Genomic DNA, 27,764 nt, shown 5'->3' on the forward strand with positions numbered 1-27,764 from the left:
CATGCTTTCCACAGCAGAAGTTACTGACTTCGATACAGCAATTAATCTCTGAAATTTACACACAGTATCTTTTGCAAGTCATGAAATTTGCATTCCAGATGCCATACAATTTCGAAGTGGTAGTTTTAAAGGGAGGCTATTCATAGCTCTGATAAGAGTTTCTTTATGGCACACACAGCTATCATAGAATAACAATATTTCGTCTCTTGTTCAGTTATTCAGGCAGAAATTCAAAGATGCAGTCACCTCAATTTTAAGGTATTTAAAGGCTGAATAAGATATGAAAATGATGAATTGGCGTTGAATTGATTTCAATATCATTTCTTGAGTACCAAAAGAGTTTGCGAGCGCTTCAAGCCCCATCTATTGTTTCCTTAATAATATGAAGGATAAAGTATGCAAGAATAATAACGTACAAAATGGAAACAAACCTCTATCGTCATTCTAAATTGTGAATTATGTAGTGGTATTCACGCTGCCCAACAAACCAATCCTGTGATTTTCAAGGTTTAGGTTTTAAGATTACAAAAGAAAGAATCAATAAGGTTACAAAAGAATCAGTCTTTGGTGATGCTCAAATGCAGAAGTTATAATCATTTTTAAACCTTTGTAACTTGCGCTGAAATGGGCGACCAAATTATCCGGATTAACCATGTCCCATTAAAGAGGCGAAATTGGCCATGAAGGTCCGGAAGCAGCTCTACTAAACTGCAGATGCGTTTCCCTAGCCAGACTCGAAAATATGGGGAGTCCTTTTGCAGACTTCGGTGGGTCTCCCGTTATTAATAGTCGAGCAAAATGTAGGCAATTTGTGGCCTTTTATTTCGCCGTCCCTTGTTGCACCATGGATTCGTCGAGCGCTTCGCACAATATGCGCACTTGATTCTGAAGTAGGTTGCAGACCAGTTTGCAATCGCTTGCTCCTTGTCTGAGTCGGGTTGAATGCCGTGATGGAATAGCCTAAATTCACTTGCTGCTGGCTTTGTCTGCGTTAGCAAGGGCTATTTACAATGGGGCGTTGAATAATACACTCGAGATATGCCAAATGCTCGAACCAATCCAACTAGATGAAATAGAAGTCCAAATTTCGTAGCACGGAGCGGATGAGTTTCTGGAAGGCATAGGTCAAAAATCATCCCTGTGAATTCAGACGCCAAACGGTGTACAAATTGCTGTCTTTAGTATATTTCTGTGTAACAATGAGCTTCTCGGGTGATAGTGGATGCACCTTCGAGAAGAACCAGTAGTCTTAACGTGTTGCTGGACATCATGCTTAACTGGCTGAGGGAGGCTACATTCGTTTCGATATTTTTAGAGGAATCCGCAAACGGGTGAATCGGCAATATCCTCAAAAATGATAGAAATAGTGTAACTGTTAGAGCAGAGTGAAATTTTCCGTGACAGAAGAGAGGCTGAGGGGTATATCAAGGACATACACTGCATATCCACCAGCACACGTATAGTGGCACAGGAAGTCTGTACCTGATATGAGGGCACTAATATCAGTCAAAATAAAGCGGCGGGAAAAGGGCCCTACCAAGCGAAGACGCACGTTTACTTCGCTGTAGTCGTAAATTGTGATCGCGTAGAGTTTGTTGCCGCCAACTTGAGTTGCTGGGCAAATACCATAGTTTGTTGGGTCTGGAGACAGGGAGGTCCGAGACTTCCGCGCTTGTGGCTCCCTAGTAATTACGCCTACTAAGGGCATAGTACACTATAAGGCGGATTGTTGCTACAATTCGAGTAGACGTCGCCGTTCCTTCCAGCGATCTCAGTTTTCTTGGGGTCACAAGATAAGTGCATGGACTGGTCCATTTCGTGGCTTGATCGCCAAACCTACGGTGGTACCAGCATACGCCAAGTTCGATGCGGTGTATAACTACCCGAATACCCAGTCCTCTAGGTGGATGTCGAAAGAGTTCGCGACGCGGCTAGTACCTCCAGAAAATCGCTGTTGGCACACGTTAGGATAGTCTACGTGCCCTTCGGCAGTCACTGAAGCCATAAGGACTTTAGGAACTCCGAGCCGACCTTGTCCCCACCCAACTACTATATTTCCTGAAGCAGCTGGCTGGATGTGCGGTCCCCAAGCGTTAGATCTGTCAAGTAATGATTCAGCTTAGCTGTCTCACTTACCGACAGGCGCCTGATAAGGTGGTCCTTCGGTCGGACGTAAGAACACTAGTCCTGCACGTCGCGATAAATCCTTCGTCCACGCCGGCCAGCGCATTGCTGAATTTTGCGGCGTTCATCGTAACGCCCGCCGGCTCGAATTGTGTCTCTGACTGGAGGAACCAGGCCTCCGGGCATCAATAGGCCCAATAACTGGTCACTGTTGTCTACGAAAACATTTATAATGCATCCTCAATATTCAGGACTTGCAACAAAGAGGGCAAAACAGCTCCGCGCATCATATTACACTGTTCAGCGGTGGAAACATACCACTGGGGAAAATAATAAACTTCCGGGGGAGAAGAAGTATATTATCCCCTTAGCCTAGCAACTATCATGAAATTGTTTACATGAATGAACTTTGGTAGAAAGTGGCTGCAGTTTGGGAGTCATAGCCCAATCTTACAAAAAGCACACCATCTATCATTCATCCACCTTTAAATATACTTTCAAAAATGGTTAACTATGGTGATCTATTTAGAACCACTTGCTCATTTTAAAAAATAATTTGATTTATGATGCCGACCGTGCACTTCATTGAATTGCTAATCATTCCCTACAACGTTAAATTTTGTTATTAGAACGAGACCAGCTTCATTTTTTCTTGAATCAAGTTTATATATCGTACGAGGTTTATCAGTCTTTCTTAATCCAATAAAGGATACTCCTGCCGAGAATACAACCTTGATCAGAAAATCCTCCGAATCACCACCGTGCGACACCGTGTGTCCTTTTTCAGACCTAAACTTTCTCAATCCGCATTCATTTGAAGACTGACCCGAGCAACTATACATTGAATACTGGATATAATTTATACCGTAAGTCGTCCTCGGGGATTGAGGTTACAATCGATTAAGGATTTCAATTTTGGTGATTGATCTTCTATTCTAAATTAGTCTGTATGTCCCAAAGCGCAATTAGCTGTCACGAGCTGGTTTAAACCAATTAAACCTTGACTGATAATAAAAGTGTTTCCGCTAAACTTTCCAATATCATGTTCTATTATAACTTGTGCAGTTCGGAGGCTGAGCATACCCAGATTCAACGTTTTGCAGTAACTGTAATTCTATTTTATTCTATTCATTCTATTGTATTCTATTCATTCATGGAAGTAACACTTTCCTTTCTGATTCTTCATCTCGAAAAATGGTGAATACTGCTTTGCTTAAGTCTGTACTTTTCAACCTCCGAATTCCCTATTTGATAATCAATGTAAGAGCTTTCAGTTTTTTCATCCAAACCTTAAAAAAAAGATGAGAAAGTGAACTGCAATCGAAGTCCAATTCTAACAAAGTTATGATAATTTTCCTAATAGGTCAGAGTTTTTGCATACGAGTTCCCATCTATGTCCTTTGCCTGTTACAATTTCGGATGTAAAGCTGCATCATCAAAAAGACCAAGTATCTGCAGATATATCGCACATTAGGAGAGAACCCCATTATATTACCATACATGCTAGTGTCCCCTTCCAAGGGATTCGGAAGATGGGTTGCTCTGCTTACTTGATGGCAGAGCAGGTGATGGAAAACGTAAGTTTCTCTATAAAGTTTTTGAGCTGAACAGCGTAGCCAACAATCGTTGTAGATTCTCATCTCGACAAATCAGACGTGGACTTGTGTATGGATGCATGTTGGCGAGGTGTCAATCGATGAAAGTGTGACAAATGATTAGCCCGCATTGCACATTGGACTTTGCATTTGCTGCATCCCATGCAAGATATAAAGTGCAAATTGACATCGGGTTAGTTAGTTAGATTTGTTATTTAGATTGAATGGGTAAACATATGCACACACATCCATATGAGCATAGTGAAATCAATATATGAAGAGTTTCTCTAATAGTATGAATGGATCGTAACACAAAGCAGATTGGAAATAATTTACTGTAATCTCTGGAATCGATATGGATTCATTCATAAAATGATAGGTACGTCCAAACAGACATATAGTGCCTGTTAACCCCAACTCCTTGAAAAAAGTAAAAATCTTTACTTATAAATAAAGGTCAAAGAGCGTACAGGTATCAAGACAAAAACGCTGATTGACACCCAAAATTAAGCCAAACCCTGGGAAAAATCACCCTATTAAGGCTAGTTTCCAACGGGCTGGGGCTGGTGCAGGGTCGACAACCGTATAAGGAAAACCTGATGTCAGAAAGCCACAAAAGGAGCCTCGGACTGAATCTGATGTTCAAATGTTGGCCCGCCCAAAGCGCAGGATCACCGATTTTTGCACTTTCTCTTGGAGTTGGACCTGCTGAACAGCTAGCCGATATCCTGTCCTAGTATGTTACCGCATTGCAAGAAATACTTTGGAGACATGACATAAAAATTGTACTTGGAGTGTGAAATAGGAACGAAATCCATATCCATGCGATACGCCCGTATCTATAGTTTGTATAAAAGTACCAATAACAACGGATTGCGGATTATTCAGTGAGTAGTGTTGCACGAAATAGCTGTTGTATTTATCTGATTTACGCGGAAACTGATCCACAAACGTGAGTCCCTCCAGACAGGTACACTCTCGCGGTAAGAAGTTACCAAATATCTCATCAGGCATGACTCCAAGTGGTGGATAGGGGCATACTGATATGCAAATATGTGTTCATGCACTTTCTTCTGAGACTGTTCATGGGCATATATTTGCTACTCTGAGATGCGTCAACAAAAATGACTATGGGAAGGATATCCAGATAATAAATTTGGAGAAGGAGCAGTTCAAATTAACCACAACTCTATAAGGAACACTAATCACAAAGTGACTAAGGCGATTTTGACACATACCACACCTGTTCATGAGGTATTTCAAGATCAAAAAATAAATCCGTTCAGGAGAAACTTAGTGATTTTAAGATGTCCTCAATAGGAAAGGATATGTCCAAATGGAAACATCGGCGAAACGCAACGAAACGAAATTGATGGTTGGACTAAGGTGGTAAATGTAAAGACGAAGAAGAAAGCAAAGGTTCAAATTCGTCAAGAGGTATTTCCAATCTACAGCAAAGAACACAGAACAAAACCGCGAACTCAGCGCTTCAGTTATGAAAGGCTTTGTTGATTTTTTGTATAAGAATATATGAGAACACGATGGCTCCATTTATATATAGCTCGTAGTGTATATACGTTGATTATACCCGGCAGTCAATTCGATGTGGTACTAACATTTTGTCTCTTAGGGAGTAGAAATTTGGCACGAAAGGGAGCAACTTTGACCTTCCATTACTTTGTTAGCAACAGTAGTATTCCCACCAAACTTTCCAGTATGATGCTTCCTATTAAATTCTTACTGCAGAATTTTATGGATTTACGATGAACTTAAGGGGGTTTCGCAGTAAATTTTTCACATGTAATACTATACTATCATTGACTTTATTTGAGAAGATATCATAACCGACATTATTTTTAGACCTAGATACCATGTGTGTATGCCGAATACCATCATTTTTTTCAGAGTTTTGGGTTGGGTAGTTTCTGAGAATGGGCCTTTGACATAATTGACTTTTTCGAACCCCCGCACTCTCCCTCTTTGCAACCTGTGGGAACTAAATCTAATAAGGTTGAGTTCTCAACAAAACCTTAAAAATGTCAAAGCCGAGAAAAGCCTGCGGAGGTACTCTACGCCCCAATGCGATTACCAGTGGAAGCAGCGAAGAAGTTGATCGACCAGCTCGATGGTGGGGGAGGGGGGGGGGTGGCTTTTGAAGGGATGTGTGGGGAAAAAGGCAGTATTACCAATGAGAGGGACCCCTAACGCCTGTTATAAAGGAAATTGGCATATTGCCGGAAGGAGCAAATTCCCGAAAATTAAAAAGACGTTAACTGCAATGAGAAAACGAACCCTAAACAGGTAGGGCCGCCTAGGATTTACTAGCGCAGAAGACTTATGAATCCGAGATGGATATTGCATCATCCTGTCACCCTATAGAAGCCTTGATGGTGGTGTATGGGTCACAGATTCGACGCATTCATTTTCCGAATTTGAAGGCTTGTTAGACGACGTTGTTCTCGAGGCAAATCGATGAAGTCCAAAGGTGGCAATCACCTTTGTGACTATAATGTGCGGATAGAAATCTCTTTTGAATAATGGAAAAAACCCGTGTAGAAACGCCTATAGAATCGTGAAGGAACGATTCAGAACCGGTTCATCTCCGTAGATCACGTGCTCTACTCCCTTGTTGAAAATCATCCAGAGGTTGCTTCCGCTGCAAAAAGGGGGACATTGACAGGTTCACGCATCCTCTCAATGTAGCAACAATTCACATTTCGGACCTAGATGACATACCGAATAAGGCCTTATTTATTGCGACATGGAAGAAGTTATACTGCTGCCTAAGACTTATAAACCTGCCGGTTTATCATATTTCTATAGATTGACAAATATTCTACGCCCTATGGAGAAAATTTTAGGGCAGGTCATCTACAATAGATTGCTCCAAGTAGCTAAGATCTAGCAAGGCTTTTGTAATCGACAGTATGGGTTGCTTAAACGCTCATATTACCATCAAATTGGTTAACGATTTGACCGGAAATGCAATTCGCGGAAAGGGTAGTAACAGAAACAGTTAGTGACCTTGGCCACAGATAATACCATTCAAATTGGTCAATTGAAACCTAGGACGGAAGTTCCTGGAAAAAAAATGTGTTTTTACTTATCTCGCTGCCATTGCTGATAGCTACTTGCAAGAGCAGAGGCCCTGCTATGATAAAGACGATAGACCCAAGGAGTACATTGTCTCCGTTCCGGAGGAGGCTACGCTGGTGGGTTTTGGTTGGAACTGGCAGTGGTCACAGGGCATTTCAAAATTGCTGAAAATTGCTGTGATATTAAGTCTTCGTTACAGAGCGCTCGACTGACACTTGCGAAGGAAAAGATTTGGGAATCATAACATCATTTTCAATCCATCAAATATTTGAGAATGATGATAGAGGCAAAACTCAGTTTTAAGCAGCACGTAGGGTCTACGCAGAAGCTTCCATCAAGGCTATGGCGCTAGTAAGATTGATCACCAAAGTAGGATGGTATATTTACAGGCTTATAACCAAGGTGGTGTATTAGATTTTATAGTATGCAGTCTCAGTTTGGAGATGTTTTATGTAACGCACATAAACTCATTGCGGTCTAGAAAAAACAGCCTTAAGCATGTATTCTGGCATCAGGACCGCCTCCCATGTAACATTATCAGAGGCGTCTCGGAAATGAAGCCAACTGACATCTTCATATCAACGCCATTAACGCTAGGTGAAGAACATATATACTGTGTAGTGTATCACATTTTTTTAGGCGGAAAAAGCAGAAAGAGAGGGAGCGAATGACAAAAACGATGGGACCATTCAAAAAAGAATTATAAGACACAAAGGTTGATACCTAGTCGCTACGGAGGAAGCTTGAGGAGATCAATTATAATCTCATCCAGTTTCTCATGGGCTATAGAGGATGCCGTCAGTATTTGTACGGGTTTTAATTGGATACCTCAGGCGATTGTCCAAACTGCGATGTGGCTCCGGAGGACCCAATGCACTATATTCGTTGAAGAAAGGAAAAATTTGAAGGAAATACTTGGCGAAATTCCTTCCTTCTTTGGCACCTTTATTGTGGAGCATGTCCTTAGGAAGGGAGAGAACCTCAGAGGCCGCGCTTCAATAACTATCTGAAGCAGAATTAACAGGGTTCGAGACTGTGATCCGTCGACACTCCGGTCAGGAGATTTACGACTCCACGCGCGCGGTCGAGCCATCGTTTTTTATTTTCATTTTTCAGGTTTTAGCTCGTGTTTTGTTTTAACTCGTTAGGCTTACGCGAATCTCTATGTTTTTGTAATTATTTTCAAGATCCGGTGCGGCCCCACGCACTGTTATCATCATCAACGGCGCAACAGCCGGTATCCGATCTAGACCTGCCTTAATAAGGAACTCCAGACATCCCGGTTTTGCGCCGAGGTCCACCAATTCGATATCCCTAAAAGCTGTCTGGCGTCCTGAACTACGCCTTCGCTCCATCTTAGGCAGGGTCTGCCTGGTCTTCTTTTTCTTTTTCTACCATAGATATTGCCCTTATAGACTTTCCGGGCTGGGTCATCCTCATCCATATGGATTAACCACCACCAGCCCACCGTAACCTATTGGGCCGGATTTTATCCACAACCGGACGGTCATGGTATCGCTCATAGATTTCGTCGTTATGTAGGCTACGGAATCGCCGATCCCCATGTAGGGGGCCAAAAATTGTTCGGAGGATTCTTCTTTCGAAGGCGGCCAAGAGTTCGCAATTCTTCTTCCTAAGAATCCAAGTCTCCGAGAAATACATGAGGACTGGCAAGAGCATAGTCTTGTACAGTAAGAGCTTTGACCCTATGGTGAGAGAGCAACAGTTTTTGTAAGCTGAAATAGGCTCTGTTGGCAACAACCGTGCGCGAATTTCATCATCGTAACTGTTATCGGTTGTGATTTTCGACCCTAGATAAGAGAAATTGTCGACGGTCTCAAAGTTGTATTCTCCTATTCTTATTCTTCCTGTTTGACCAGTGCGGTTGGATGTTGTTGATCGGTTGGTTTTCGGTGCTGACATTACCACCATGTACTTTGTCTTGCCTTCATTGATGTGCAGCCCAAGATCTCGTCCCAATGGCTCGATCTGGATGAAGGCAGTTTGTACGTCTCGGGTGATTGTTCCCATGATGTCGATATCGTCAGCATAGGCCAGTAGTTGGGTGGACTTAAAGAGAATCGTACCTCTTGCATTTACCTCAGCATCACGGATCACCTTCTCGAGGGCCAGGTTAAAGAGGACGCATGATAGGGCATCCCCTTGTCGTAGACCGTTGTTGATGTCGAATGGTCTTGAGAGTGATACTCCTGCTTTTATCTGGCCTCGCACATTGGTCAAGGTCAGCCTAGTCAGTCTTATATGTTTCGTCGGGATACCGAATTCTCTCATGGTCGTGTACAGTTTTACCCTGGCTATGCTATTATAGGCGGCTTTAAAGTCGATGAATAGATGGTGCAACTGTTGTCCATATTCCAACAGTTTTTCCATCGCTTGCCGCAGAGAGACGCACGCACTTTTATAGACATGTAAATTTTCAATAATGAGACGTGAGAGATCCCAGCGCTCAAAGGACAACCCCCCTCCTCTACATTTCCGAGCTTGGCTAGCACAGAGGCGTGCATGGCTTCACAAGTTGCGGGCGGACCGTCACAGTCAAGTTCGCTAACTTTTTAGGTTTTTTGATTACCTCTCCCTCTAGGGTGTCTTCGGCCAATCAGGAAGCATGTTTGATTATCGCAATTCCACAAGCTTCATTTCAAACTAGTTTACCTTCTCTGTACAACGGGCGGTTTACACTGTTATGCATTGATTTTCGTGCAGGAAATTTTACTGGTTAATGCGTATCCCTTAGCCCATTTCTACAACTATTATTAAAGCGGAGTTCGGCAGGACTCCATCTTGCTACTGATGTTTCTCTCCTCGTTATCAGTGACGATCTTCATGCTGCCTAGGATGGAGGATATAGAGAGATTCAATGGACTATGTTTGTGACATCTATTTGTTCACGCACCGAGTTGAGTTGAGTCGCATTATCACACTCTTCTAACTCGGATTATTCGCTATTGTGTCTGTCAAGTCAATCTGGAAATGCAGATTGAAGCTGTTTCGCGCCAATAGTAACTTTCTGCTAATATATTGGAGTACTAAAGAGATGGAGATTTTCACTTTTATTCAAAGGTTCTCTTCTCTCTGTCAGTTCATATCTGCGTTTCGTGTTTGTAGTTTTCTGGCCTGCGTCAATAATGAATATGAATGAATAACTAATAACGAAATTCGTTTGTCCACGAGTCAGTTACCCATTAATGTGTCGATGAAAGAAACAGAAGTGGCAGTGGGTAGGTCACATATTAGGAAAAGGTGAGCATTTATGAACACAATTTATTAAAACTTCCGAATCCGAATTTGGCCTTCCATTGAAATATTTTCGGAGAGCGCATCGTTTGTGCAACTGGTAATTATTAGTATTGAACTTTGCAGTTTGCAGCAAAATTCTTGGATAACCTAAAATGCCTTGATCGAGTGGACTCCCACTGCAATACGCTTCGCTCCAAGCTGTTCTCTATTGTTATATTCCTGCAGCTAACATTATGATATGTGAAGCGAAATTGAAGAGAAAAATTTATAGAATTTTCTATAATATGAATTACTTCTCCACATTTTCGGGTTGGCTTTCAGTAGAAAGTTTCGAAGGCTTCTTTCTTTCATAAGTGGGTCACAATATTGATTACGAGTAAATATTATAATATTAAAAATAAGCTAACGTCTACCACTTACCCGTGATTGTCCATAACTCCCTCAAGCAGTCTTCACGGCTTTTTGCAATCATGGCGTTATTCCGTAATTCGCGTGGAGCTTCAAGTAACGGAAAAATAAGAGCGCCCAGAACTGAATAGGAAACAACAAGAACAACGAGTCCAGGGGTGGAAAATGCAATTCTCGCAAGTAGTTTTAGACAGCGACGGGGACGTCCAGCCGTCGACGCCAATTCTGATGGTGACGTTGAACTCTTTACTTTATTCGCACCGTCGATGTCGATTTCCTCCTGTGCCACTTGTTCAACGTCCGACATCTTATTTTAAAATGGATTTGTTCCCTCATTTAAATTCTTCACGACCACGCCAGTATTAGTTTTGTCGACATCATCATATTATGCTTTGCTACAGTCCACTTTAGCGAACAGCCTCGAGTCCTGATTCTAGCCCTGTCGTCCACTTCTTCGGAAATACTGTGTGAATGTCGCAATGTGGGGGTGAATCGTGGTCCGCGAAAAGGGGGCAGTGTCGCTGGCATAAGCAATTACTCCAAATTGCCTGTTGTTGATAGCACTCGAATTAATACGTGCATGGGGACTCCGTAAAACCCTGAAAGAGAAAAAGATTTTTAGATGTGGCTATTGGTGGTCTAACGTGGTAATGCGTGCACTACTGCATAGCAGGCTGCGGGAGAACATTGCGTCGAAAGGATAAATATAGTAATAGAGGTCCCGGTTTTGTGTCTCGGCAGCAGAATGGGTGTTAACGTCTAATAAGAGCTGCTGTAGGCACTCAATTAGGATGGCTTTATAATCCAAACCGCAATATAAAAAGTTACGATAATGATTTATTCATTTGGAATATGTGTAAATAAGTTCATGAAATTATCGGTTACGATTTTTTGCGCCCAACGTGGGGAGTAAGCATGCCACCTTTTGATGTATTTGGAGGGGAGGAATTGCATGAATGTCAGCGGTTTAACAGTAGCTGGGGTAATCAGCGCTTAACGATGCCAGTAGAATATATATGTAAATGATAAGTACCGTAAATGAGATAAGGGTATATAGGCATGTCTAAATGGGCATGTTGACTCGTAAAACTATGAAATGACATCCACGTTGATATCTATCTATATAAAATTGGGTGGTTGGGGATGATTAACGACCATCCTGAGTTGACTAGTGTAATGTGGATGTATGTCATCCCAAGTCATGAAACCGAAAACGAAATAAAAAGTTGGAAACTGAATGCTCTGCGATTTAGGTATGAAAGATTTTATGTATTTCTTATGTAAGAATAGTTCGGTGCACGACGATTACATTTATTCGTAACTCCTAGTGCATCGGCTTTTACTATTTTGAGCTACTCTCTCTCTCTCTCTCATATTCTACTCAATTTCTACTTATAATGCCTTAAAATGTAGTAAATCGACGCTTAAGGGACAAGTTGGACCACTATCAGTAATAGTCCGATTTTAGTCACACATTTCAGCATCGTGCTGCATACTATGGCCAATAATACATGTACTTCTAGAAACCTCTTATATCATCCTGAAATGGATTTGAATAGATACTATCATGGTGGAGGTTTCAAAGCCTCGGCATTATCAGATTTTTTTTCAAAATTTTGATTCGGTAGTTCATGACTGTGGGTCCTTAACATAAGTGTGAACTTTTCGCACCACAAAGACCTATTTTTACCACTAACTCCAACGTTGCCAACATCTTCTTTCTAGAGACTTCCTTTTTATGTTCCGTCGTCATCATCCCGCCTTTAAACCGAACTTCGCCAAATCGATATTCTTGAATGCTATCTGCTCTCTTGGCCTGCGCCATTGCTCTACTTGAGGCACGGTCTGCAACGTCTTCTTTTGCTGCTATAGATGTTCCATATTCAATGAAAAAGAAGCAACGAAACAATCGGAACTTGGGGTTCACAGTTCTAAAATTTCCACCAATTTTCATCTAAATAGATATAATGCTCCTCGAACAAAGTTAGTGCAAAAACGAGCAAATAGAAGCACTTCATCCAATCGATGGTAGACTGGACCAATTGGCATGAACATTTTTCTAATTTTTCTGGTCTAGGGACTCACTTTTATGGCTAGTACCTTATCCAAGTAAAACCAGGCGACTTGCGGGTTCTTTGAAAAACTGGGGGAAAGATTTCAAATAAATGACGGGCTGAGTACTCCCTCAATTACAAAACAAAATTGAGGTCGTCTTAGACCTGAACTAGTTGTCGGTATTTCGTACCAATATAATTTTGAATTGGCTCTGTCCTGGAAAATCGTGTGAGTCATCTGTTTTTCAAGAAAACCAAGGAATTCATTATCGTTCGGTTGAAACTAAAGTGCCATTACTCTTGACGGCAGTGTTACGACAACAAATTCAGTGAATTTTTAAACAATCAGTAAAGGTGTACCCTTCAGAACGATTCTCAAGTTGGGGATCTGCAATTTTGGAGGACAGGCAGGGCAGAGTAACCGTTTTTTCCTTCGCGATTCCCTGCAGACTTTTAATAGTTCTATGTTCATTTCATTGTTCAGATTACCAACAAACGAATCGTGTCGTCATTAAAACTTTCATGTCAGATTTGACCCCGATGGCAAGCTTCATTCTCAGAGAATTTAGTCTGTCGACAGGAGTAAAAGTTTAATGCAGATTAAAGTCATTGAGGTAATCTTTGGCAACCATATTTTTTATTACCACGTTCTCGTGGACGCAATTTGTCATTTGATCACCTTAGCATCTTGAAATACCGTTGTACATCGGTGCAAATTCTGCCTTTGCATTCACTCCAATGAGGTCCTTCAATTACCTGGCCCGGTTTTTCGTACGTAGCCCTTGGAGTGCCTTGAGGTGTTGCTAATTCCGCCACATCATTTTCGCCGTTGATTGAGTTCTCGACGTCAACTTCAACGATCTTTGGTACAGTTCCTCAGGCTTTTTCGACAGGGTCCACCTTAGCCAGTAGATAATGGTGATCGATATCACCCTATAAGATTTGTTGAAAATCTTGTTTTCTAGTCAAGGACACCAGTGGCGATAAAATCCTCATAGCTTTTCTCGCACGTTCGAACTCGCTGAAATTTTATATTTGATATTTCTTTAAAATGCCTTTAACGTTCCTGAGTAGGCCTCGAAAATTCTTGCAATGGTTTCTTTCCAATTTTTGCTCACCGGGCGACCTGCTAAGAACGTAATGCTTGTATCTAAGATCAGAGGTTCTCTTCAGCTTGTGCGTGGACAGGTGTTATCACATCTATGATGCGTAAAACAAAATCTATATAGAAAGGATGCCCAGAAAACAAATCTGCAATTGATTAATAGAGAGGGTAAAACTTCAGAGAATTGGGCTCAGAATCCCAAACTAATGGCTTTTAGGAGAGAAAAAACGCCCTCCCAGCTGTTGATATCCCCGGACTGAAATACCTCTGTAGTGAAAAACTAGGTCGTCATGGCCCACTAATGCCACAAGGGATTTAGATTTGTAGTAAGAGATGTTCGCTTGAGAACACAAATAAAAAGCCTAACAAAGATGTGCTGAAAGAATATCAGTGGAAGCCGCTCAGACGGTATTTAGCATCGGGAAAGTTTAAATTGGAAAGGTTGTCTACCGTTAAAGAGAACAGACCTCAGAAAAGAGGTACTTCTAATATCATATGGCTGGATACTGCAAATGGATGCGCCAGTTCATGAAGAAGGTGTGGGGAGGAAGGATACACTGTCAACAAGTGCAACAGAGATCTCAAATGTATATTGTGTGAGCGAAAATAAGGAATGGATGGCGGAAATATTTTTGGAAGTGGCAAATACGGAAGAAGATCAACGGCATACAGTATGACATTGTATGAATTTTAGGACATTCTTGACAATTTTATCTTCGACGCAAGAGGGTGAAGTTTAAAAGTGAATCCCGGTAACTTCAGCGCTTAGGCTCTCATGTGCGGAAAGAAAGAAAGAAACACCAGCAGAGCGCAGTTTCTTAGAAACTTTTGCACAGTTGAACATAGTCTTCATCAACAAAAGTGGTGTAAGTACTTACTGACGCGTTGGTAATCACTTTTGAATTATCAAAGGAGCCACAGGGCGGAGAATACTCATCACCGAAACCGGAAAACACGTCAGGTTATTCCAAAAAAAATAGGGAGGTGTTGTTAGATAAACCTACTAAAGCAGGCGCTTCCACGGAAGGAGCTCTTCATGTGACGAAATGCATCGCAAATGCAAGCAACGCATCCATATTATATTCTCCAAGACTGCAACTACTAGCGGAATATAGAATCGACCAGCCTTCGCTGGGCTTGCCACAGTGCAAGATGAATGTTTCAGAGGGCAGAACTTAGGACGGACCGGGTTAAATCAAAAGCATGTCTATGAGAAAATTCTCAAAAACCTGAAGCTGGCTATACAGTAGGTCAAGAGGAATTCATGTAACTCTGTTTGGGGGTAGACGTAAGCCCATAAGAGAACATGCAGAATTGTGATGTCATCGAACAAGCACCGTTCATCTCCACATTTCTTTTGTCGTCTTGTTGAAAATTATCCAAGGGCTTTTTTCGCAGTGAGGAAGTGATACTGACGGTCTACAGAGCACTCTAGATGGTATTGCAATCCCTGTAATAGACGAAACGACCTTCCATAAATCCATATGTCTTCTAGACGCTATGGGGAAAATGTTGAAGCCGCTAATCCACAATAAATTGCTCTCATTTATAAATAGCCAGGCCTCACTGGCAGTTCAGGAAAGCCTTATGAACCGTTGATTTTTTATGGAACTCCTTCCGGCTCTCCTGCCTTAGGGAGCCTTCTTGCCAAGAAATTCTTCAAACCAACGGCAACAGAAGAGAAGAGGAAGGAAATTTGTTATTTCAAAGAACTCTCTGCTTATTATGGAAGGCGCTTATAATGTACCGCGCGACAAAGGAGCCCGGCCTTTTTTGCACTCAGACGTCTATTGGCAGGTGGAAGGCCCGAATGTCTACTGTTAGCCGATATAAGGACGATTACACCTTGATCGCTGCTGTTTTATTTCCTTGAAAAAGCTAATCTTCGTGTCGAGTGTCACTTCAAAATACATATTAGTTTCAACTCGTCTCACCGCGCCTAGTATATCTGCCAATCCTACGGAACAGGAAGTATTTTTGATATCAACCGCGATAAAGAATACTATCCGTTGAGATTCGTGGACCTCCCTGCTCCTAAACAGAATTATATTGACCCCCCGGCAATACATGTCGTTTTGGCGACTCCACTCCTGATGTATTTTTCGAGCTTTTTTCGGACTTTGGCAAACATACGGAGTGGTCGGTCTACAAACGGCAGCTCATAGTCTGCTTTGTTTTTGCTGATGAATGCAAACCTCACAGTCTTTCTGTGACAAAAAAAACGGCCGCTCTTTCGTGGGTCCAGCTAACACTAGTTTATGTAGCTTTGCTAACATACCTACTTATTCTTCATAAAGAGGGCTGCCTTTTCCAGGTCTTTAATGGTGAAAAGTGATCAATCCCCGGCGTCTTCCACAATCTTGGCGCCAATACAAACAAGTTGCGTATTTTATTTATTGCATTGTGGAGTTCCTTTTCTGATATATACTCTGTCATTCTGATGCATGCCTGTTGCCGCTCATTTATACGGTGTGCTAAATGACGGAGTTTACGACACTCCTTCTGCAAGTCTCAGACTCATAACTGAATTCTCGACAATCTTAGTTACCAGATCCTTTGTTTTCCAAAGTGTCTTCCAGGAAGTTTTTCAAAATTCACCACCTGTCGCCGACAACACCATTGGTTCCATTGGGAACGCCTGCTTTACATCCTGAACGCCAGAATGTCGGTGTGAAAACTACAATCCCCGTCACCATTCCCCCTGGCGTCTTATCAACCATTGATGCCGACAACGAAGGCAGTCAGTACAGATATTAGCTCCACTCCACAATAACAGCTTCAATGAAAAGGAACATTAACAAAATAATGAACTCTCTCTCCGTATGTAATGAGTTTACCTCTTAGAAGCTCCTTCGGTTCAAATTTAAACAGCCCTTAATTCAAATGCTCAAAAACTCGGCGTCTTGCTACCTTTCTGCCTTGTTGTATGGTCCTGCAATATAATACATATATCTCCATTGTTAACAAAAATTAAAACGCTTGTCGAAATTAATATGCAACCCTAAGAAATCGGATAAGTCACAGGTACCAACTAAAGAAAAGAACTGCCAAGAGATTAAGATGAAGCCGGCGAAAGCTACATCACGTATATTCCTATTCACCTTAAGGAGAGAGTGTTGAGGATAGTATAATAAATAGCCCAACAATGATCCTTACTTGTGCCGTTTAAACTTGTCTCGGGCTGTAACAATGTACATTTTTCATTTTATCTTTCTAGATGATGTGCCCCAGTTACCCCTGGAAAGATGTCTAGATCTATCCAAAGTAAACAAAGGATGATAGATGGCTGGGATGGCGTGTGGAGAGGAAAACTCTGTAACAAAATGTTCGTTGACGTGACCTTTACGAGGATAACAGAGAGGATACTTGAATGTTTTCAAGTTCATAAAGGACATGTGAAATTGTTTATATCAATTTGATTTCGACTTGTTCCAAAATTCAAATGCCCAAAGGTACTCACTTTATTTTATTGATTTGATTTCCTTCGATTGTTTTCCAATGAAATAAAAATTTGATCTTCAAAACAGGAGAAGTAAAGAAATTAATGAAATTCCGAGCAAGGAAAAACTGTGATGTGCATCGTCCTTTCGACGTTAATAAGCAAAACATTACGAAGTTCAAGTGTTTCTGCTACAAGGGATAACCTTGAAGCTAGGGGCCGCTACCCGTATAGTAGAACCCAAGGGAAAAACAAAGAAAATAAGGAAATAAATATAAATTTTCCTCTAAATAAAACGCTCCAACATTTCCTTATCATCTTGATCTGAACCAGCAAAGGACAAAGCTGCAACTTTCATGATTCCATTGCAAAAAACAACCGGAATTAAATTTAGTTGCCACTTAGTTCTTTCACACAACTCAAACTGCATTACAGTAAACTTCACCATGGCGCCAGCTCAAAGTTGCCGCGAATTGAAGAAAGAAAATGTCGTAACCCAAGAGTGAAGCAAGTACTAAACTGTTCAAGTTTGGAAGCTATTAAATTTCTTTTAGAGTCTAATTAAACTTGGACTTTCTCCTTAGTTTGGAACTTTGGCAAAGATAATAACATTTTAGTGACATGCAACTTCAACGGATGCACTGAAATCCTCAAGGACCTCTGCATCCTGGAAAATGAGCAGGTGAGAGATTGTCGTCGCTCGCTTTTTCATTAAATTTTCCCATTGAAGATTTTGGTGGAAAAAACATTAATGATGTGAGAGGATGTTGAGAGAGATGCTATAAATTTAAGTTTCCCAAATCCAACAAGTGTAATTTTACTTAAATATTAATGATAATAGTACTTAATTTGTAAGACGTAATACTATGAATTGGCTGATTATGATGAAGCGACAAATGGCTTAGTATATCACTTATCTGGTTTCTTTCGAACTTCTTCATACTTGCAGGTTTTAATGCACCATTTAGCAGTTACCGTTTGAAGAAAACAAAGCAATATCTTTTCTTCTGGTGACGTAGACTGTCTTTAAACTTTTTTTGTTGAGTCATATCATCACCTTCGAGGCTGTCTTCAAATGTCGGTCGTTTTTGAAAAGTCAGATAATATTTAGAAGACGCTCAATGGTCCCATTTGATCGGAAAAATTAGCACTTCCGGAATTGAATACTCTTGAGAGGCGAAGAACCCATCCGAACAACTAAGACTTCATATCCAGTCAAGTCAACTGACAACTTGAAGAATATAACGACGCTACTCACCAGGCTAGAATTGAGAAAAAAGCAGCTTGCGAGAAAGCTTATCTTGTATTTAAGGATTGCATCAACGCAAAGTGTTAAGATTTTCTCAAACCGGAAACAGTAAACTATTTTGTTAAGAGCATGAACAAATGGCTTAAGCATTACTGCTCTTCCACCAATTATGCATTTAAAAGTGCGCTACTCACGTTGAGAAAGGTTAGTGGGCTATTTACATCAAAAAAGAGCTTCCATTACTTCCCAGATAATCAGCAAACTGCAGTCAACTTTCGAAGCAACTTAGCGTCCAGAATGAACTCAAGACGATGACGTCTTCGAACTAGGATGTAATACAGAAAATTCCTGAGCTATTGGGAAATCTCTTATGTAGTTAGGACCGCCCAGTTACAGATGTCGTTTTCCATTAGAAGTGAAAAGGACTCACTCGCCAATCCTTGCACCCTCTTTAGAGTTAACAAGAAGCAACAAGCTGTGAAGAAGACAAAGACCTCTTCACCGAAGAAAGCTGCGCCGAACGAAAATATCTACGAAAGTACGTAGCGCCTGCAATAATGTCCGAAGTCCGAAAAATGGATGAGGGTTAAGAACAAAGAGAGGCAAAAACGCCAGGAACAAGATCTGCCCGGAAACGTTAATTCTTTCCAAGAAAGCAGATAACCCCCGAAAGGTGATGGCAGATCCGGAACTAATGTACGAGTACTTGAGTGATAGCGTGTGCTCATTAATGAATACAGAAAGGAGTTCTAATACAGGAATTGAATACGGGTTCAGCGGGAAGTCTGTGCATTGTTTCTGTGAAAAATTGGAAAAGGTGGTGGGAGAGAAAGCTTAGGTAAGAGCCAGACAGCAAGAGATAACAATTGAATTCAAGAACCTAGACGAAGTTACATCGTCAGTTGAAAGAGTAGGTCAGATTGCCATAAAAAGAATCAAGAAAGCATGTAGTGATGCCAAGACTGCTATTATTAATTCGTCGACCAAATTGATTTCCGTAGGTAACTTTCAGCGGACCCAACCTATCTTTAGGTTAGGTCATGCGCAGGTTCAGGGAGCAGGTATTTCATAAAAATATGCTTCAGATGCCTTGATTTCGGCCACTTTTCAGTACACTAGCCCACATGGCAGATGAAAAAGGTACATGTTGTGCAAGGAGAAATGGTGTAAGGGACCGAAACATTGCTGAAGAAGAAGAAGATCTTGCAGGTATAGGCGGATGTCCAGGGCCAGTTTTAACAAATACACAAAGGAAATTCCCGGGAGTCGGCTTTAGTGGCTGATTATAACCTTTCAGAGAAATGTTCCGTAGATTTTTTAAGACGAGAATGTCTTGTTCTCTGAATCAAAATTTGTAGATTTCAATATGCATGATGATGATGATGATGATTCCAAGCAAAAAAACTTCCAAACATTTTGCAAATAGCATGAACAATCTAATTTAATTTTTCCCTTACCGGAAAATCATTATCCTGTCAGGAAAAAAATAAAATGGGTCAATTAGGCTACTTTCGCTAGATTTCAAAGTTTCTTTTAGTGGAATCGTTAGTAGAAATCTACCTATTTGGATTCATATCTAACAAAGCACACTTGGTGAAATTTATCTTTTATAGGGTCTTGAAAAATCTACTGATCATTCTGCTGAAAGGCTATAACCCGGAAATTATTAGGGCAAAAATCAACGGACTACATATCTACAGCTTCTACGCGCCTCCAAGTGCCACAACAACACAATGCGTTGAAGATCATAACTCCGAAATAATTTCCAGTGATTTCAACGCTTGGATCTTAACGTGAGAAAGCATGGTGACGAACACCAGGCGGTAAATTCTGGAATGGGCTAACCTGGTATCGAACACAGGGTCGCTGCGAAGTCTTGCTAACCTGGTGTGAAGCTCAGATGAATCTGTCTAAGCGGCTCCACACTACAGTGCCTCCACAGAGATATGCAACGAAATCATGGATTTCACGAGGCCAACTATCAACATTCCAGTCAAAGAGGAATATCCAGGGTAAGAAGACATTCCTGTACATCTGGTGGGACCAGAAAGGAGTGATCCACCACAATATTTTGAAACTTGGTCAAACGGTCACGGCAGACTTTTACGGTTTAGGAGACACTCCGAATAGTCGACTAAGAGGTGCTCCTCACACGCCGTATTCACCAGTCATAGCCCAATCAGACTACCATTTATTTCAGTCGATGACCCATGATTAAGCTAACTAACGTTTCAAATCTACGGAAAGTGCCGAAAAATGGATATCTCACTGAATCATCAGCCAAAATGGGGAGTCCTTTTGACATGGAATCTGTATGCCTCCAGAAAGCTGGGCTAAGGTTATAGCCAACGATGGAAAATATTATGAATAATTAACACTTTGTTAAATAGAGAAATAACTGGGTTTACTTCGAAGAAAAAAAAAACGAACAGTCATTTTCAGACACCAAATAGTATAAACATCCTGTAAGGGTGGAATTAGGGATTAACTGAAATTATTTCCTGTTTGTCGTAAAAGAGCAAAAGAATAGAAACTTGCTGGCAATATGCAGACTTGGAAAGTTTTTTACCGTAAAAACGTAATCCATTCCTCCGATGAGGACAGGCCTGTCAGTAACGACTTTTGGGTATCTTATTAGCACACAAGTTAATGATTAGAATACAGTTATATTTTTCGATAACAGTATTGAGGTGCCTCAGAATGCTCGCTAGGTCAAGGTTAGTTAGTGAGACTTTGGAAAGCACTACTCACCCTCTTGGAGCACTATATTTGGCACCCTGGAAATCCTGACTGAAATAAGTGTGAATCCGGGATTAGATTAATGTTTACGACAAAAGTAAAGCGCGTCCCCAGTGGCCTCCGACAGAATGTTGAATGCCAAGTCCAGATCCAGAATGATAAGCATTTCGATCGTACAGTATTACGCACCAAAGGAAACTTTCGATACAGAGGAGAAGGGGCTTTCTAATGTAGTTCAGGAGCGGCTTTCTAAAAGTGACATTGTGATCATGATGGGTGATCTGAATACCAAGGTGGATACTTACAACACTTAACTTGAGGATATCAAAGAAAGATGTGGTTTTAGTAAACTGAGAGCTCTGTTGATAGTGCGAGCTTGGTTGAACGTGAAACGTTGGAGCTCCCTTAAAATCTTAAAATGATAAAAGTTCCATCGCGTTAGCAAGAGAACAAAATCTGTCGCAATTAATAATAATTAATACGTGTGCCGTATAACAAAAGGGGTTAGACATGATCGTTCATCTTTTGATTGTCCTGTAAGGTAGGTAAGCGGTAGGTTTCTCATTCATAATGGTAAGCGGGTGGGGCCATACAAGGTCTCCTTCGTGAAATTTTAATCTGCATCTCGAATGTAGAAGGGCCATTCCACAGAAACTAATAGCTATAATCAGAACGACACATGATGTCGCAAAATTTGACGTGCTGTATCGAGGTTAAACCTCAGAAGGGTTTGAAGTCAAAATCGGAATCCTGCAGATTTGTATTTTGTCGCCAACATTATTTCGTTTTGTCATCGGGGACGCTCTTTACGCTGATTTCCCTGAAGAGCATTGAGGGTTTCAATAGACAATATCATCTTTCTTCAACCCCCTCAATAATCCTGATGGCAGCTATCTGTTCTTTTAGTCAGTCATTGACTTTGTCCAAATGGCTCCAGATATGAAGAGGGCGGTAAGTTAGTTTAGACTGGGGGTAAACATCACAAAAAACATCACATTTTTGCTATTTGCAGTAATGGGCATAACAACAAGAGCGTTGATCAATTTAATTATCCCAGCGTCTCCGGCTAGTTTCATCCAAAATCTGGAAATACGAGGGTTGCTCCATATGTATTTAGCCTACAAAATACTAGTATTGCCAGATGCAAACCATTGTTATACTCGTAAAGTTTGACCTTTTTTTAAAGTATTAAGTATTCAGAACGTTTTAACATACAAGCATTTATTGTGTTACTGACAGTGACTTGAAAATTGTGTCTCGACAAAAAATGGAATTAACAAGTGAAAATTTGCTGACGTTGAATTATTACGATTTTCAACGCGGATTATCAAGGCAAAAGTATTTCGATCAACTCCATTCAACTTTTGGCGATGAAGCTCCATCCTTGGCCACTGTAAAAAACTGGTTTAGTGAATTTGGTCGTGACCATAGTTCATTCTAGCACGAGTTCAACGAAGGTCGTCCCAAATCAGTTGTGCCAGAATACATTGAAACTGTGAAAAATTTGATAATGGGAGATGGTTATGTGATAAACCGCGGGATTGAGGCATGCTTGGGCCTTATTATGAGAAGCATAAATATCATTTTGCATGAATACTTGCACATAAAAAAATTTGCTCATGTTGGATAGCCAAAAATTTGACAACCACCCAAAATAGACTCCCGTCCGTGCAAAGAAATGCCCAAAAGTTACAATCACGGTGTGTCAAGTGCCGTATATAATATCTACATAAGTGATGGATCATAAATCTATGCATATGAACCCGAAATAAAACAACAATCGATTGTATGGGTCTTCCAAGACGATAAAAATCCAACAAAAGTTAGTCCAGCAAGGAACACCGCCTAGCAAATGGTCGCCTCTTTTCGGAAAAACTGGACATGAGTTTACAGTCCCGATAGAGAATTGTAAGACCATCAATTCCGAATGTACCCAACCATTTCTTGGCCAAAGTGTTTCGTGAAATAAGAAAAAATGAGCGGAATCGAAGAATAATTCTTCACCATGACAATGTGAGTTCTCACACATCACATGAAACAACTGAATATTTGGCCAGCCAAAACATCGAATTAATAGGCAATCCTGGCTTAGCACCAAATGACTTCTTTTTATTCCCGAATGTGAAAAAAACTACGTGGTCAACGATTTTCTACGCCTGAAGAAGCAGTTGAAGTGTTCAGAAAGCATGCTTTTGAGATACCTCTTTCGCAATGGCAACAATGCTATGAAAAATGATCTGAGCGAATGCAAAAATGTATTGATCATTTAGGGGAATATTTTGAAAAGCAATAAATCTATTTTCAATTATAAATTACCGTGTTTTAATCATTAGACTAAATACAAATGGAGCAGCCTACATACCACACCACATCAAACATCAGCACGATTGTTTTTTCTGTGCTACTATATGGAAGTAATACATTGAAATTGAAGGCCACTGTTACTCGGAACCTCCAATTTTCCATAATTTCATGCCTGCGACCCACTACGATGCTTATCAAAAACTATAACAAATGGAAAACTTGGTCGGGTTACGAACCGGGTATCTGGCCGCTTGACGAGAAGAGAAGTGCACTGGATAGGTCACAGTAAAACTCATCACCCCAAGATGGTCAGTGGTGGGTCGCCCTTGAACTAGGTCGCATAGAACAGTGGAGGAGAAACAGAAGCTTCTTGGAAAATCGTGGCGTGAATTACAGTCTTTAATCTCTTTGAGGTAGTAAATCTCTCCCCGGCTTCAACAAGAGCTTGCATCGAGCACAGTCACAGTCACCCAGTGTATTTGTGTATTTCTAAACCAACATTCCACATCAGATTCACCCAATTATTGAAGAAGATGATATCACATATTTTCTTTTTGCCAGTGCAATCGGGTCATACTAGCACCTCCCTTTATAAGTTCAGGTAGAGACCTACGATTGACGTTATGTATGTGATGATTTCAATGCAGCGAATTTAGTATCTACAGGTCCATATCATGGATCAAGGGATTCACTGCATTTTCTCGGTAAAACTTGAATTTTCCTTCTTTATCACTGAGGTAAGTTTACCGCTACTATGATCAAAAATCAATGTAGGTTTCGATCACCGATTCTCTTTCTTTGATGCACCCCTTCCACCCTTCCTTACAGTCAACTAAACCACCCTCTGTAAAGCGGTTAATATAATGTGTTATCCTTTTATCCTTAAATGTCATAATTTTGGGACTAAATCCAATTTATATTCACTAAACAAAACAAACCTAACTACTCAAAGAGTGGCACGAAACACCCAACCCATGTAAATTTCATCTGATACCGTGATAACTTCCTTTTGTGATGTCTTGTTGGTAGCCAAGTGCACACTGTAGACAATCTTTTTCGTTTTTCGGTCTTTAATTGGCTTAAAAGTTCGACACATTACAAATACGGTTCAATACGTTTGTTATGGGCTGAAATCCTCTTTTGGATCCCTAAAGCCAAATAACTCTTTTGCATTTCTATTTAACGAGGACTTTGACATCAGGATGGAATGCGGCTCGTTTGAATCACCCGTTTTCATGTATTTCTGTTTTTATATTTTGAAATTTGGGGATGTTAATCACGAGAAAAGATTGGAAGTTATTGGGGAACGTTAATTTAAAACGAAAGGTGTGTCTCACATACTTATGTACGCCAGAGAAGTCGCCTTTCATTGCAGTCGTGGTTGGTATGGATCGAAGTTTAAATTTAATAAATGGTCAGCTCCTATCTTTTGAAATACTTTGGCTCTGAGCACGTAGGCTAGTTATTCGTTTTTCACTTTAATTTTCTCCTTACCGTGGCAATCATAGTTCTAGAATCGTCGGATTTCAGGACCAATCCATCTCGAATTTCAAATGCAATGATGAAAAACACGAGAGTGTTATTAAAACACTTGTCCCTAGCAGTTTTCCCTTTTAGTAATTTAATGAAATTTAATTTATTTGCATTTTTTACACCACCCCCAACTGAGCCAAATTTACCAAACCTCAACCCACCTTACCTGTTATGAAATTCTAACATATTGAAAACTTCCTCAGTCAAGTTTGCCTTCTAAAATTTCCTTCCACACATTAGCAAATAACTTGATATTGAGGATGTTCAAGGCTAAGGCTATTTATTATTGGATGAGCATATACATATGTACATACTCCTGCTTCCAAATAAAACCTCAACATCTGTGTTTCGATCATCTAAAAAAGTAGAACTTTATGTGGTCCATAAGTACACAACATTTTAAACCGAAAATGGTTCTCATAGATATCAAATGTAGAAGGCTGACTACCGTTAATAAATCATCCTTTGCAAATATACGGTAAGATGCGAAGAGAAAAGATATCCCATGAGAAATCAATCATAGAACCTAACAGCATAATATATGGGATCATATACGTATGTACCTTTATATGTAGATTCGTATAAGTAAACACAACAGAAAAGGAAATTTCAGGTAAAATTAGAACAGAAGCCAACGTTAAAGCAAGAAAATGGGAGAAAATCCTGATGTCTGTGGTGATTTCCGTGTACAAAACACATGGGATCCTACAGCATCTCCTCTTATCATTATGGAATTGAATTAATAATTGTTTAAATCCGACTGACTTAATTTCGTCTTAAAGTTACTTTTTACCAAATATGAATGTTTATAATGCAATAGAAAATGGGTCGGTACGGTCGGTAAAATATTGTCACAAATTTACTAGGGAAACATCTATTTTAATTTGAATAATGAGCAAAAACAGAACAACACATTTGCACAACATAATTTATGTTTTCTAGAATGTTCTCAAATATGTATGTATAATTCGTCTCCTGGTTGTATAATAATATACATACATACACATAATGAATTTGTGCGTATCATAAACTGTTTTCTGCATAATGTCTAACTTTGCATAAAGATCCCAACTTTTGTCAGTACATCATGCATGTAAGATCCGAACCAGTCTCAGTTAAAGGGAACGTGAGCTGCTCTAAAGATCTTAAACTTCTATCAGGCAACACATATCTAGTGAAAACAACATATAATATGCAATGTAACAAGTAATTATTAGCACAGAGAATAATTGAGCACGTGTGGTCTGAAGGGAGATTATCTTTAATTAGTTCAGTCAAACTTCTCCGATTGTTTACAGCCATGCATACTGATTCGTTTAATTAGTGATTATAACTTAAATAAGACAATATATCAAGTTGCATTAATCTGACCACACAATTGATTACACTGTCAATTCCCCATATGATCCCATTAGCATTCACTTGCTGTGGTTGCAGTCTCACAGAATTCGAATTGAATAATCTCACTTTAAGGAGTCCTAGATCTTCGATAACTGATGAATAGGATAATAACACAATACTAACCACCAAGAACGAAGGATAGTAATGTGTATGTGCATATGTGGTTAAATCTCCTCAAATAATGTGCTTATTCAGAGATCCACAATTATCGAAAATTCTTCGTACAATCTTATGTTTGCTTTAATGATAACCCTTTTTAGAGAAGCAATGTAACAGCCTCGATCGAAAATAATTTCGAAGCATCCTGTCCGGATTTTGTTCGTAAGCTATAGTTTTATGTAAATCAATGAAAACGTCGTCAGATTAACTATCGCGGTGATTTGCTAATTGGGACCACATGAAGACTCCTTTATCTTAAAATTCGCATTATATCATCTGCTCTCTAACAACTAAGCCTACGTTAAAGTATTATAATGTTACCTCATTAACATAAATCCATCCCTTGAAGAGACAGAGGTGACATTGCTCATAAGATAAAGATACCATATTTTCTTCTTAGCCTCCCTAAATCCTTCAGTCTAAGCAAAGAGCTTCCTAGCACACAGCTATCGGTTTGACAAATAAAAATCGGCCAATGACTGCCAAAGACAATTCACGTGTTTACCGTGCATTGCCTTCGACTTCCATTTATCGATCCGCTCTTGCTCCGACTTCTCCCCACTCAGAGGATTGAAAGATCGATCCTTCAAGTTAAGTGGTGTCAGTCCACAGTATGCCTTACAGACAGCCGCATGCAAGGGGCTCACCTGCTCTTTGCTGTAAAAATATGCGCGCAGTGAGTCGACTTGGGGATGATGTTGTGCCGTCACGTCAACCACGCCCCTACCTCCGATGTCACGAGTTAGGTTCATCCTTCAGATTGGATGATGCACTCGGAATTTGGACATAGTTGTCCGTATCCGCTGCTGGACGTTTTCCGGATCGGTCTTCGTCCACGGCAATATTCCGAACGCATAACCAGTGAAGGGATAGCGAATACATTCAACGCGCTTATTTAATTCTTCCCCGAGAGATGCGATTTCAGCACTAGCTTTACACGTAGCAGGAATTCGAACAGCAGAGCATCCTTCAGATCACCAGCTCGAGCATGGGTTCATTGCAGAATTCCTAGGTACTTGTAGAAGTCTGTCTCGGTCATAGCTTCGATGTGGAGGTCACCAATGCTATGTCCGACATGCGGCTCTTGATGAGCTTTGCGGATGGCTTGGATTCGACACTTGTCTAATCCAAACTCAATCCGAATATCACGGCTGAACATGTCTATTATTCGCAACAGACTTCTAAGGTGGTTGTCAGTACCAACATATAGCTTGATGTCATCTAAGTACATCAAGTGTGTCAGTTCGCACTTAGCACGTAGGCCTTACTTTATTGCAACACCATGCCCTCGAGCACCATT

General features: G+C 40.5%; 1 protein-coding gene across 1 annotated transcript in view; it reads right to left on the bottom strand.

Annotated features, from left to right (window-relative positions):
* LOC119655987 overlaps nt 1–27,764 on the bottom strand; it is a 247,446-nt gene that overhangs the window by 110,528 nt on the left and 109,154 nt on the right. The window contains exon 3 of the mRNA XM_038062225.1: nt 10,494–11,080. Within this exon, the coding sequence (XP_037918153.1) occupies nt 10,494–10,788 (295 nt within the window). The 5' untranslated portion in view covers nt 10,789–11,080. The remainder of the gene's footprint in view (nt 1–10,493; nt 11,081–27,764) is intronic.

Source organism: Hermetia illucens, chromosome 4 (assembly GCF_905115235.1).
Source record: "Hermetia illucens chromosome 4, iHerIll2.2.curated.20191125, whole genome shotgun sequence".
NCBI lineage: Eukaryota > Metazoa > Arthropoda > Insecta > Diptera > Stratiomyidae > Hermetia > Hermetia illucens.